General features: G+C 36.1%; 1 protein-coding gene across 2 annotated transcripts in view; it reads right to left on the reverse strand.

Annotated features, from left to right (window-relative positions):
- PTEN (phosphatase and tensin homolog) overlaps positions 1–15817 on the reverse strand; it is a 93035-nt gene that overhangs the window by 64878 nt on the left and 12340 nt on the right. The window contains exon 2 of one of the 2 annotated variants that reach the window (XM_030335576.1): positions 2332–2416. In XM_030335576.1, the coding sequence (XP_030191436.1) occupies positions 2332–2416 (85 nt within the window). Of the gene's footprint in view, positions 1–2331; positions 2432–15817 lie in introns of those variants that run through there. The other variant, XM_030335577.1, reaches the window with a different exon arrangement.

Here is a 15817-nt window from a genome sequence, read left to right on the forward strand (position 1 = left end):
CTCATCATTTACGTGCTATTACCACTGCCATTACCATAAAGGTGACAGGATCAGTTGGCTAAATAAAAAACCATGTACATAAAACCTTTTTAAGGAATAACATTTGAAAAAGCCAAGAACTGGACACAATAAGCTAGATACATTAAAGCAGGCAGAATAAACTTCAACCTTGGTTACAGATTACAAATTAAATTTGGGAATCCTTTTTTTTTTTTAATAACTTTTTAACGTTTTATTTTATTTTTGAGAGAGAGAGAGAGAGAGAGAGAGAGAGAGCGTGCACGAGCGAGCATGAGCAGGAGAGGAGCAGAGAGAGGGGGAGACACACAATCTGAAGCAGACTCCAGGCTCTGAGCTGTCAGCACAGAGTCCGACATGGGGCTCGAACTCGTGAACCGCGAGATCATAATCTGAGCCAAAGTCAGACGCTTAACTGACTGAGCAACCCAGGAGCCCCAAATTTGGGAATCTTAATTCAGTGTCATTAATTCAGGCGAGGGCTATGAAGTCAGAAGATGACATATCAAAATGCTTCCCAGCAAAATATTTTCTTGGTGAAATTATTACAATCTAAGGTCTGAAAATGAAGTGTACAGATCCAAAAACTGAACTTTATCAGTAACCTGAAAGATGAAAAATCAGCCTCGTGACTAACAAGTCAGAAGAAACTAATTTAGTCAGAAGAGAACAAAAAGAACCAACCAAAACTAACATGCCAGGTTAATTTACCACGAGGATGATATCCTTACAGTGATCAGAAAACTTGTCCTCTACCCAGACTATTCATACTCCTTTTCCAGGTGAGTACTAACCTGATTTGATTGAATCAGTACTTGGTTGGACACAGAATGACAAAGCAGTAATATAAGATAGTCACCCTGGAGGATATCTTGCCTAGGTCATAAGGAGGCCTGATGAACACTCCTGCACCACCGCAGAGAACACAAGTCTGGTGACTGCACGACTCCTTTTCCAGATCCTCCTCTCCTGATTCAAAATTTACGAACCTCATTCTTTTCTCTACCACCCACATTTTCTGTACCTGTGTACTGTCACTGACTAAACCGTATCACAGTGTTGCTCTCATGGATCTGTGATGGTAAGCATCCTTCCAACTGTGTCCCACCTAACTAGGAGAAAACAAATTTATTTCCCTATTTTCAAGTTCTTAAACAGCACTTCTAACAGTCTCATGTAGCTATAACTGTAATACAAACTACAAAGAAATAGTTTGGGGTTTTTCTGTAGTTTTTGTAGACACTGACATTTACCAATTCTGCACAGAACAGAAACACTACAAAAGTCCAACTGGACACAACTCAATATGGCAAAATTTAAATACACATTGGTTAAAGCAAATTGGTAAAAACTTACCACTTAGAAAAACAACTTGTGGCTCACTCATATAAGGACACAGGTCGGCTCATGTGCTTAAACAACTAATACAAAAGGACTCTACATCTGCATAATGCTTTACAAAGTGCTCTCCCACTCACTGTAACATTTAATTCCCAGCAAATATTTAAATTCAAAGTCTCCAAGAAAGAGATTTCTGAAAGAGCATAAAGGGAATAATCCAAAATTTTAAACTTTAAAAACCATTAAAGTTTCTACGGACATTTACAGTTAGTTTTTCACACATATATATTTTTTATTTGGAATGAGAAAATATATTGAGACTACACAGCAGACACAAATTTCTTCTCTCATGAAACACATGATGTACTCTTAGGTTATAAATGTATTAAAATCATTCAAATGGGCCTTGAGAAACATTGTTCGGAACTGAATGATAATTACACTTAGAAAATTATTCACGTTTATAAAAGAGACAAAGTCAGACTTTGGTTTGCCCACCAACTCCTGTCCAGACCCTCTACCAAATACTTATTCAAACGCTTGGTACATTTATGCCCTACTATAAACTGTTGTATGTAAAAAATACATGGTATCAGTTATCTCCAACTTAGGATGAATAAATTTAAGTGAATGAATCCGCTTGATGCTAAACCTAATCCCCTACTGTGAAATAAAAGACAAAACCATAGTGTAATGGAATCCAGACATTAACTTGGTTAAGAAGTATTGTATGGAGTCCACGAAATTATATCACATACACCTGATCATGTCAAACGTCAGTTCTTATCAACGGAGTTGTATCCCACTGAAGTCCATTAAATAAACAAACAAAAAAGCAGTACAGAGCACCAACATAATAAAAATAAAGTTTACCTCACAAGGACATCGTTTTCTATGGTTTAGAAATCTTCTCTAAATGAAAATACAGCATGAATACATCAATAGTTGAAACAGAAAATTAAGAGTTCTTACCTTACTACATCATCAATATTGTTCCTGTATACGCCTTCAAGTCTTTCTGCAGGAAACCCCATAGCAATAATGTTTGGATAAATATCTGAGTACTTAGGTTAAGGAAATATCTGAAATATGCAAAAATGCAAACTACGTGTAAATGTTTTAAAGCATTAGCTGATTATAAAAATTACTATACCTATGTTAGCAAAAGACTGTCAAATTTATTTATTTATAAACCATCATGCATAATTAAGAAACACAAGTGAATACATTAATTCCGAAAGAATTATATCAAAATAATTATATGGCAAAATAATTTTCAAATCCCTCTACCTACTACATTAAAAATGCCCTCAAGGAAAAAACTTAACTTCCACATTTACGGTATTTAGGCATATGTACGTGAAAAACAAAAACCTCAGACTTTATAAATCACAGAACTCAAGTTATCTTGGGGCAAAAACCAAGTATCAAAATAAAAACAAAAATAGCTACACAACTTCTAATTTTTTCATGGATATAAAAGGCACCATGGCATAGAGAAAGGGAGCTACAATTAAGAATTAGGAAGCCAGATTTAAGACCTGGCTGTTCATCTAACCAGTTGTATAATTTTGACATGTGACTTAAACATTTGCAGGCTTCAATTTCCTATTCCACATGATTAGGCTGAAACAACCACAGTGATCTCTTCCAGTCCTTGGTATTTGCGACTTGGTAATACCGAACTAAGGTACAAACTTATTCTCCCTTTCCATCAAGGTAATCAACATTTAGCATGCCATTCTATTCACTTACGTCACACACTATATTTGGCATAAAAACTTCTGCACTCCAGAAGCATTAAAACACACACACACACACACACACACACACACACACTCTACATTTCTATGTATTTTGGATCATACCAGCACTAATTTCTTCTTGAGATCCACTATCCATCTCTTTAATCTCATAATTTTCTGACATGGACCTTCCAAAACAGCCAAGCTAATCTGCCTCAAGCCTCTCTTCAAAACCATCCCTAAAGTGTTCTGTCTACTTCTGGACCCATTCATTTTTCAAATACAATTCAAAATTCATCAAAGCCAGTGCCCTTTTCTAGATCTTTTTTCCTTCACTTTCCGCCACATTCACATTGAGTTGATCTCAGTATTATTTTCAATCCAAAAATAATTATCCAATTACTAAAAGCTTTTATTTTAGTATCAGAATTTTTAAAAGGTTTTATCCATAGTTTTGCCACACACTGATTGAACAGACCTAACAAATATTTTAAGAAAAAAGAAGCACAACATATACAGTATACTACCTTTTATATGAAAAAGTATGTACTGTTTGGATGAAATAACATTTACATACGTATTTGCTTGAATTTGAACTTTCCAATGCACATGTGCACACCACACACACACACACACACATAACCGAGAAACTAATACAAATGTTTGCTTCATAGAGAAGGGAGGGGGAAGGGAAAAGGGAGAAGCATACACTAAAAACAGCAACAACAAACCTGACTAAAGATCAAATTGATGACCAGGAGAAATGATTTCATCTGGACAGTGCAACAATTTTACTGTACTTCTTGTTAGGAAGCACACTATAAGAACAAAAACAACTAGAAAAAAAATTTTAAACTTCTTCTGAAAGTTCGTTTTTACTAATACCAGTATGGATATCCTCAAGCTTTTTTTCTTTATATTGTAGGGAAAAAAATAAAATTTTGCTAATGATTTTCAGATTCATGATTACAGACATAAAAGAGATACCATTATAAAATCAAGAAATCAACAGGGTACCTGGGTGGCTCAGTCAGCTAAGTGTCTGACTCTGGACTTCAGCTCAGGTCATGATTTCATGGTTCCTGAGTTCGAGCACCTTGTTTCCCTTGCTCACTCTCTCACTCTCTCTCTCTCTCTCTCTCTCTGCCCCTCCCCCACATATTCTCTCTCTCTCTCTCTCTCTCTCTCTCTCTCTCTCTCTCCCGTTTGCTCTCAAAAATAAACATTAAAATTTTTTTTAAATAAAAAAATCAAAGTAAAAACATTAATTAAATACGAACTCACGTTAAAATCTATGTTCTCTAGGTCTTTTCACTGAAGTGGCCTAAAAACATGTTACCTTAGCAAAAGTAAACAATCCTAAAACCCAGATTTCATCTCTAATATCATAATACATTCAAAGGTACTAAACTCCTTGGAACAACAGCTGATGCCAGGGGTGGGACAAGAAGGTTCAAGGTGAGCCTGGGATTCCTTTCTGTGCCAGAGAACATGGAAGGTGTACAGAGACTAATGGTCTATAGCAGACATAGACGCTAACATGAAGGACATCCCAACAACTAAAACTGTAACAATCTGAGCATCAAAGAAAAAATTTAAACGCTAGTAAATTAAAACACCCTAAATAAAATTAAAACCTTGAGCCTATAAAGATGTTCAAAAGAAAAAAAGAAAATCTCTTTTTCATTTATTTGAAGCGGCTATCAGAATGGTTCTTTCTTTACTTTGAAAATAGCTAATGAGGGGGGCGGATTAAGTATTTATGCAACTTTTCCTGTAGGTACTATATTTCAGGGCAATCAAATAGCCCCAATTCATATGACAAAGATACACTTTACAGAAAAACACAAGAGAACAGAACTTTGAAAATCATATTTTGCAAACCCTAATAAAATTATTGATTAGGCAAGGATCAACAACCGGTTCTAAAGCAGTAAGTGAGTTGATGATGAAGAACTGAACTTTCTGGAACACCTGGGTGGCTCAGTCGGTTAAGCATCTGACTTCAGCTCAAGTCATGATCTCACAGTTCGTGAGTTTGAGCCCCACATCGGGTTCTGTGCTGACAGCTCAGAGCCTGGAGCCTGCTTCTGATTCTGTGTCTCCCTGTCTCTGCCCCTCCCCCACTCAACTCTACCTCTCAAAAATAAACATTAAAAAAATTTTTAAATAATAAGAACTGAACTTTCTTACAGTCAAAGTAATGCCACACAAAATACTTTCTAATGTAAGGAAACAAACATAATTGAACAATGGGCAGAAGAGACTGCCACCACCCAATTTCACTGGTCAATCTCAGCATCAAGTGGAGATCGTATAACTTTTGATGTGATACAATATGAAGGACATAGCATCATCTATGATAGTCAAGCTATATTCAACCTGAGAACCCACCAAGCATTTAGATATAACTATTCATTTACAAAGAGACAGAAAAACCAAGCTAACTGACATTATCAGAGAATAAACTGGATAAATTAAAAAGGTCTACTGCACCTGACCCAGTCTCTGCTCAAATGCCTTTTTATTTTTTGAACGTTTATTTATTTTTGACAGACAGAGACCGAACATAAGCAGGGGAGGGGCAGAGACAGCGGGAGACACAGAATCCAAAGCAGGCTCCAGGCTCTGAGCTGTCAGCACAGAACCCGATGTGGGGCTCAAACTCACGAACTGTGAGATCATGACCTGAGCCGAAGTCGGACGCTTAACCAACTGAGCCACCCAGGCGCCCCTCAAATGCCTTGTTTTTAAAGGTGAGGAGGGGAGGGACAGGTAGCTCTCCTTGATTTAAAAAGACTTAAGGGTTCTAAGAGCCAAGTTCACATGTACAATGCTGTTCTGGATGGATATTGTTCTAGGCAAACCAGCCATAAAGAACATTTTTGAGCTAACTAGAGAAATATGAATATCATCTGGGCATTAGATAAGATGAAAGTTTACTGAAATGGAAAAGTAGACAGTATTATTATTATTGACTGAAATAAAGGTTTCAAAAGAGAACATATAGCATTACGTCATGTTGGCATAATAATGCATATATATCCATATAGACATATGTAGACAAAAAGATTTACAAACTAAGGTACTAAAAGTAATCATCTCTGGGTGGTAGAAATATATATTTTTCTCATTTTTGTTTTATATTTTCTACTTTTGGTACAATGCACCTATACTATTTCTATAAAAGATTATAATTATCTCTAAGTCTATTTACTAAGCGTCATAACAAAATATTGTCTTGTCCTGCGTGACTCAGTTTCAGCTGTGTAGCTAAAAAAAAAAAAAAAAAAAAAATGCTGAGTTTCTGCCCAAAAACATATATGTATATACACATATATATGCACACACACACACACACACACACACACACACATATATATATATAACGATAAAAGTATCTAACACTTAAATAGCATTTACTATGTGGCAATTTTTGTTACTTTAAGAATTTATAAATTCACCCCAACCTCAAAGGGTTCTTTACTGGAAAGGTTCCAAAACTACTAGGATTACCATTTTTAACATTACAAATATCAGCTGTCGTCTGTTATTTTCACATAAGAAAGTAGTCCCACCTAAAAATGTAGCTCAATTCAAAGAGCTATGTTTGGGAAGCCTGGGTGGCTTAGTCAGTTAAGCTGAGCAGCGCAGAGCCTGCTTCGGATTCTCTCTTTCCCTCTCTCTCTCTGCCCCTCCCCTACTCGTGCTCTCTCTCTCAAAATAAATAAAAATGTTTAAAAAAAGCAGCTACGTTCAATTATCGAAATGGTTTAGGCTGTTATACCCATTCATGAGAAAAATAAGAGAATGGAGGCTCAAATCAAGTCTACAGCAGTGTAATTCCTTAAAGTAAATAATCTTCACTTTGCAACTCTGTCTTGGGAGCACCAACATGTAGAAAATGAGAAATAACACTCGGAAAACAACATGAGGGAGCAGTAAGGCCCCAGAGCAGTGGCAGCTGCCGCCAGCCCAGAATTCCTACCTTAAAAATTATAAATATATGTCAGTCAAAAATATAAATTGAAATCACCCAAGGAGCACTTGGGTGGCTCCGTCAGTTGAGGGTCCGACTTCGGCTCAGGTCATGATCTCACTGTTTGTGAGTTCGAGCCCCGTGTCAGGCCCTGTGCGGAGCCTGGAGCCTGCTTCTGATTCTGTGTCTCCCTCTCTCTCTGCTCCTCCCCTGCTCACGATCTGTCTCTGTCTCTCAAAAATAAATAAAAATTAAAAAAAGAGAGAGAGAGAGAGAGAGAGAGAAATCACCCAAGTTTTTCTGAGCAATACAACAGAGAAATATGTTTTATTCAAAGAAATAATAATAACTGCTACTAACAAACTTCCTAACTGAATTCTTAATTTCAGTGAAAACGCTAGGAAGATTTTTAGCCTTACAGAAGAGCACAGTAATACAAAGGCCCTTGAAATGCAGTCATTTTTACCAGGACTAAACTCAAATTTATCCGTACACTATGAATACTAACTAATAAAGAAAATAAGGTTGCAAAGGATTTGATTAACTTACTTTAAAAAACTATTTATCTATGACAATACATAAATGGGGATGTTACATACTCATTAAAGTAAACTCAATTGGCCCCCTCTTTCAATCACTTATCCAAACACAAATTGAACATTCTACGGAAGGGGCACTGAAAATGTAACGCTAAGTAAGCAAAGCCTACTGCATTGAGAGAGTTCCTGTTCTATCAGGGAAGACAGACACACAGACGTGCAACCGTGCCTCAGGCTCTACTGAATACAAGATCAAGATATTTTAAGAGAAAAAGAGAGCAGGATAAATTCTGTAAGGGCACGGATAAAGCTTCACAAAGTAGGCGATATGTTAGATAATCCTTAAGCAGTCAGGCATCAGCAGACAGAAGAACAAACAAGAGCGATTATAACATTCCGAGCAGAGTACAGGACAGGGTTTTGGAAATACATAAAACATTTGGAAAAAGCCAGCAGTCCCATGTGGCTCGCACACAAAGCTCTATGGAGAAAGCACCAGGACAGAAGATTAGGTCTAGTTTTAAGGATGCTGTTGGCAGGGAGTTCAATTTAACCACACATAAGGAGTCAGAGGCCAGAAATAACGTGGGGGTCTTTTGCAGAGCAACAATCCAATACTTTCTTTACACAGAATCTAGGAACTCGGTCTTTTCAAGGTTTCCTTTTCCTCAAATTCTCACCTTCCTTTTTCACAGTTTGAGATTTTACCCAAGACTTTGGCATCCATCAGAAGTTAGAACGAGGCAGAGAACATGTGCCACGGTATGGGAAATACATTCCCATTTAATCCTAACTATCCTACTGAGTAATATTACCATTTCATAAATGATAAAATTGAAGGTCAAAAAGACTGAGTAATTTGTGCAAGGTTCCACAGCCAATAAGTACTAAGTTATGATTCAAACCTGTTAAGTGCATAACCCAAAGCCCAGGCTTTTTATACCATGCTGCCTCACAAAAGGGGATTAAAATGTTTTTTTAATTTTTCCAAATCAATAACAAAAAATTTACAAACGAAGCAGGTTCAAATGAAAGTGAATTTTACTAACCAAATGTTAAAACTTCTAAAAGATAATACAAAAAATCACTGGCATTTCCAATACTGAATGTCAGCAATAATGAGTGCTGAATTTTGAAGCAAGTATTTCTTATGCCAAGACTTACACCAATAAACCTCTAATATGACTTTTTTGCTTACCAGTATGTCTAAATTTCTGACATACCTTTTTAGACAATTTAAACCAAATAAATATAAGTGAGAAAAAACAATGTATGATTTTTAATACAGAATAGCCTTAACCTGAACTTACTGGATATACTCTTAAACAAGTAGTAGAGAGTTTAATATGAAATTCTGATCTAATGACTTACAAATAACGAACATAAAGAATTTCACTAACTAGGTCACTAAAGACAGCCAAATATTTTTGCCATCTAGTGATCCACTCGCAGGTGGTATGGCGCCATGGCTACGAACGTTTGCTCTAGAGCCAAACTGTCTGGACTTGAACTCTAGCTTCAGGTACATCCTTTGCAAGTTTCACATCCTCAGTTTCCTATGAAAAATGGGACTGGTGAAAATACTCATCATACAGGGTTATTCTAAGGAATAAATGCGTGAATATATTTAAAAAATGACCAGAAGGTGGGGCGCCTGGGTGGCTCAGTCGGTTAAGCGGCCGACTTCAGCCAGGTCACGATCTCGCGGTCCGTGAGTTCGAGCCCCGCGTCGGGCTCTGTGCTGACGGCTCAGAGCCTGGAGCCTGTTTCAGATTCTGTGTCTCCCTCTCTCTGACCCTCCCCCGTTCATGCTCTGTCTCTCTCTGTCTCAAAAATATATAAAGTTCTTTAAAAAAAAAAAAAAAATGACCAGAACATAGTGGCAGTTGTCTAACAATTAAATGGCACAGACCTAGACCACAGGAGGTCACCGTAACTATTTGGGCGTTTTTTTTTTCCAATGACACTGACTTACTGAATAGCCTAATCCTTCTCAAGAGCACCAAAGCCTAACAGAAACCTTAACTCTTTGAAATCTTGACAATATCACTTGACAGTATCATGAGCACCTGGGTGGCTCAGTCAGTTAAGCATCTGACTTCGGTTCAGGTCATGATCTCACGGTTCTTGAGCTCAAGCCCCCACAACGGGTTCTGGGATGACGATGCAGAGCCCGCTTCAGATCCTCTGTGTCTCTCTCCTCTCTCTCCTTTCTCTCTCTTCCTCCCTCCCTCTCTCTGTCTGAAGTAAACTTTAAAAAAAAAGAAACAGAACAAATGTAAAATATTCCCAAATTCCCCAAAGGAAAAACAAAAGCCTTCTTTCCCCATTATCAGTGGCCACATGCAGGAAGCAAGGAGGCAGAAGAAATGCACACGTACACGCCTGGTACTTTGTGTTTCACTCGCCTAAGCTGGAGAGCCACGAGAGCCACCACTGCTACAGGAGATGTGTAGATGACATGCATGGCATACAGCAGACAGTCTCCTTTGGCCCAACCTTTGAGCAAATGTGTTCCATTTGTTTTAATTAAGGTATAATTTACATACAATAAAATACAAGATCTTAAGGGACTCATTGCTGTTTTGATAATTACATAGACCATATTTGGACAGTCTTGATTCAAGTGCTACAACAATCCCATCTCACACCACAGAAAACTGAATAAAAGAAAAAAATTAAATGTTAATTAAGGGGTGCCCGGGTGGCTCAGTCAGTTAAGCATCTGACTTGGGCTCAGGTCATGATTTGACCGCTTGTGAGTTCGAGCCCCGGGTCGGGCTCTGTGCTGACAGCTCAGAGCCTGGAACCTGCTTCGGATTCTGTGTCTGCCCCTCTCTCTGCTCCTTCCCCACTCGTGCTCTGTCTCTTTCTGTCTCTCAAAAAAAATAAATAAACATTTTAAAAAATTTAAAAAAAAGAAGTAGCACGTATAAACATTAAAAAAAAAAAAAAGGTAATTAAGTCCTAACACCTGTCCACAGAAGTCCGTTTCACCAATAACATTCACTGACATGCTATAAAATAACATGGCTACTATATGAGCTAAATAAATTTTTACTGGTTGTTCTAAGTATCCAATCATGACTTAAAACACTAAAAGTATATGCTAAGTTACACCTAGTTAACAAAACACCTTTTAGAAAACAACTTGTGAGTTGAGATTTCATACCTACCTTCTCAAAATTTTACTTGAACCTAAATTAATGGGGTTTATTTTACAAATTTAAGAATTTTCAAATAGAGGATAATAACCAAAAATAGCTCCTTAAACCTTATTTTATGAGTGTGTTCCTGAAGGTAGACTGAATCTTAATTTAAGTATAATTATTGAAAATAAAGTCCTGAAGTCTCTTTGTAGTATTCAACATAATATATAAATCTACTTATCCCTAAACAACTTATAAACTAAAAAACTAGTAGAGTAGTAGTATTCAAACCAGTAACACTTTTTTCCTGCCATAATTATTTTAGGGAAATATTTTATTTCCACCGATCACATATAAGCTACTTTAAAATTCTAACTGGCTGAAAGTTGACAAAATGAAGCCATAACATACACGGAACATGACTGGCTGGCACATGGAAAATGACATACAAATTCACAGAGGTAGTGATCAAAAAGTGTCGAAAGCAAATCTGAAGGGGCCTGGCTCACAAGAGAACACTGAGCTAAGCCGGCAACAGGAGTTAAGGAATAAATAGTCAGACTAAAAAGGAGAATTGAAAGCAAGTTAGCAGATACCAGGACTTCACCATTTAAGTTTCCTTTCCAGGAATTTCTGGAGTTTTTTCCCTGCTTTTTGTCAGGGCTTTCAACTAACGGATGCTTAAGGATCAGGTGAGAGGAAAAAAAATTCAGCCACTGACTCATAAGCTACATCAGGTCTACATGTTTGTTGCAACAAATTTTAACAAGTTTAAATGTAACAAATAGTTTCCACGCGTATCCCAGTTATATCTGTCTTATCAACTTTACTAACCAAATTATGCTTTAAATAACTGCCACTCTCATAGACTTGTAAGAGTTTTTCATTTAATGAAACAGTTCATATTTCTTACTACATTTTGTTTTTTCCTATTAAATGTGTAAAATGTTTGTATCTGGTTTCTAAATTGAAGACTCATATGGGTAGGAAAGCAGAAATAGGACTTCCTTGAATTTTCCAGTTGATAAAGTGCTAATTGTTCATTATTTGAGAACAATTTGTCCCAACATACAAAGCATATAATCATTCCTGGTATACAGTTTGGTACAGACCAAACTAACACAGCCTAAAATCTTATTTTCTAAAGTACCAAAGCTTGAACTACAGCAATATAATAGAAAGAATGCTCCCAATGATGGGTATTTTATGAATAAGGAAGTATTGGTCAGAACCACACAGGACACAGGAACATTTAAATATTTACTAGGTGCCAGGCCCTGCACGAGAGCACTTAATCCATATTGTCATTTAATACAGAAGACCAGAGTTCCGTTCTCAGCTTTGCAATTTAAAAACCTATGACTTGAGGTAAATTACTAAATCTCTGGGCCTCAAATATTTTTTGTGTCTTTTTTTCTGCAAAATAATGATAATACCTGCTGTAACTTCTTCACTGGTTGTTTCAAGGATCAAATGAGATATCTAGACGTATCTTTAAATCTATAAACTGAAAAGGGCTCTACAATTGTAGCAAGAAGTTATTATTATTTGAGGTTTGTATGGGTTAGAAATGTCCTGTTAATTTTAGTCTTAATGTCTCATTACAAGGCGACTCAATATGGTGTTTTTATAAACAAATTATAAAAGAAAGAATTCCAATACATTCACTTCAATTCACTTTAGCATAAATTTTAGGTTCCTTTTAACACTTCTAAATTAACTGCCCACAGTGCCAAACCAGAAAGGAAGACTGACTGCCAAGTAATTTATGAACTCTACTGGAGTTTTCTACTCCTCCAAACAATTAGAACCTCACAACTTTCTCTCGTGTTGTTATATTATACCAACTTGTCGTGACCGAAAAGTTTACACATATTTTTGCTTTGAAATGAAGTGTAGACCTCCCTTTCTAAATTTTTTTAAAATCTTTTTTTAAGTAGGCTCCACGCCCAACGTGGGGATCGAACTCACAACCCTGTGATGAAGAGTGGCATGCTCTTCAGACTGAGCCAGCCAGGTGCCCCTAGATCTCACTTTCTAAATAAAAACATCACATTCTTCAAAGGTAACATCAAGAATGTTAGTAAGTCTTCGACTTAGTAGCAACACTATACATTGGTTCATTTGACAAGAAAGCTACAATCTGTAACAAAGAGCTATGAAACACTCTTCCCTTTTATAGTGGACACCCGAAAACAAACAAAAAAGTAGACGATACTTTTCACAATATTCACAATAATGCTGTTTATAAAAGAAAAAAATGGAAATAACCTTAACATAGTACAGTAAGCAAAATGTGGTATTTAACCTGACGAAATATTACCTATATATATAGCTTTAAAAATGACAAATAAAAATTATGAGCACATGTACATTAACAAAGAGGGAAAGACAATTTCCAGGGACATACACCTGACACAGAATTAACTATTTCTCCTACTGTTTAAATTTAAGATTAAGATTACACACAGTTTTTAAAAACTTTTTAAAGGAACAATCAAGGAACTCTGAACTTTATTTAAATTTAAGCAAATCAGAACCTCGGAAAAGTATCTTGTCAAGTCACTGATAATGCTAGCGATACTCTAAAATCCAAAGTACAATTTTTTAGTGTATTAGCTGGATTAGTCCCCTCAACGAATTTAATCAATTTTTCTTCAGAGTTGTTATGAAATAATGTATCTACAACTGTTCAAGCCTACATCTGTGAACCTCTAAAAATTTAAGTTGCCCAACTAACTGGTTTTAACGAGTATGAGAAACAATTACCTTCTTCCTAGGTCTCTGGATGAATACGATAAGACTGATTTCCTGTTTCAGAACTCTGCTGCTGTTAAAATACACACACGCACACCCTACCCCTGCTCTATGGTTTGGCTTCCACTAACAAACACTCAAGACTGACTACCAATGACAAATCAAATAAAATACGGTTATAACTTACATAACAACTTTCAAAAAGATCATTAGGTCAACAAAATGCATTAGACATACTTGTCAGCATTATATACCCGAACTAAGCCAAAGCTAACTCTAATTTTCTACAGCAAAATCATAATAAATAACATGAAAAATTAGAAAAGTTAAAATTATAACACTGATCCACCATTACCATACAGAAAAGAGTATCTATAATGCTGTAAGTTTTGTATTCGCTATTAGACTTCATGTTAGTTCTGTAATTCACTCTATTATAAAAGCCATGCTTTTATCATTTATTGTACCACAGATAAAACCACTAGGTTTGGGCTACTCTATACAGTTATGCAAAACGACAAAAGGCTATTAACTTTTGCAGAAAAAAAGACAAACAGGTAAGATATGGAAGATGACCAGGGATGTAGTAATATTTAGTGCAAATTACTCAAGAGTAGTAAACTGCATTCAAAAAAAAAAGATTCCAACATTTCCAACTGTATTGATCTTTTAGATACAACCACGCACTAATTTCCTAATATTCAGAAACTACTACACACACCAGCTCCAAGCAAGTGTGTAGCTAGACTGCTTCATCTTATATTTGGCTTTAATATAATAAAATCATGTCTTTTTATTTTATGTCTAAGCCAAGAAATCATTTGGAAAGGACTTGCTTTCTTTTTTCTTTTTTTTCTTCCAATTGGCAAAAATAGTTTTGCCTAACTGCAGTATTTTAATCCTGGATAAAAACAATATAAGCCAGAAATACATGTAGATTTTAAAACACGAAGGCACACATACTGGCATTCATTACTACGTTAGGAAGACTCATATCACTGACTTTATGATAACCGTCTTGTTGTAATATTGAAAAATATTCACTTCCCACTGAGGGTATTTTTATCATTATATGAACTTCATAATCACTTGAATATGTGGATTACCAAAAAAAACCTGAAATTACATATACTGAATTACAAGTGAAAATTCATATTTTAAATTTTAATAATATGCAATTTTTAAATATACTAAAAAATATTAGAGCAAGTCTACATTGAACAGGTAATACTTTTAATTTTCATCAGCTACCCTTAAATGCTTGTTCCTGAAGCATTATCATTTTAGTATAAATCTAATTATTACGATTGGGGGAAAAATGCCCAATTACTGATCATAATTAGTTGTGGAATCTTCATATTCAAAGGAGAACATACTAATAATCTTGGAAAACAAGCTGAAACATGAAAGCAAAAACTAAGGAATCAACTCTGTGAACCAATAAACTTTTTAAAAACATGAAGTTCAATATACAGAAAGACAAAAATAAAAGAAAGGATGGAGCGCCTGGGTGGCTCAGTCAGTTAAGCGTCCGACTTCGGCTCAGGTCATGATCGCACGGTTCGCGGGTTCGAGCCCCGCATTGGGCTCTGTGCTGACACAGAGCCTGGAGCCTATTTCAGATTCTGTCTTTCTCTCTCTCTCTCTCTCTCTCTCTGCCCCTCCCCCACTCGTGCTGTGTCTCCCTCTGTCTCAAAAATAAAAAAACATTAAAAAAAAAAAGAAAAAAAAGAGAAAGGAGCTCTTAACACCTTACACACACCCTTTAAATACTATTCAGTAAACAAAACAGGTAACAACTTAGTATCTGGACAAAAATCTCACCTAATGTGTGCCGCCTGACTTAATGTTAGAGAGGAAATTTATGCACACATTATCTGTCTATCCAAAAAGGCACCATTCTTTCCATGGCCTACAGTGCAGACCTGAACAAATTCTATAAACTGATGCTGATAAAACTATCTACTTCCATCAGACATGAATTTGAAATTGGCAAGATGTTTCTTACACACAAAAAAAGAGGCCCTAATCACAAAGTTGGATGTGGGAACATAAATCCAAAATCCTACCTAAACTGATATATTATACCGGGTCACATTAATCATTTTTCATGACGACAAACTTCTCAATAAAAAAAACAAAGTCAATATAATAAATAAAACAAAGTAGATTAAAACTAATCAGATCTTATTATGCCCAACATGCAGTTTTAAAGACTTCTTTGCAACTTGGCAAGACCAAGTTCTTAGGGGTGAAAAGGAATTAAGTTATAGAAACACCTTATGTAAT

This window comes from Lynx canadensis, chromosome D2 (genome assembly GCF_007474595.2).
Source record: "Lynx canadensis isolate LIC74 chromosome D2, mLynCan4.pri.v2, whole genome shotgun sequence".
NCBI lineage: Eukaryota > Metazoa > Chordata > Mammalia > Carnivora > Felidae > Lynx > Lynx canadensis.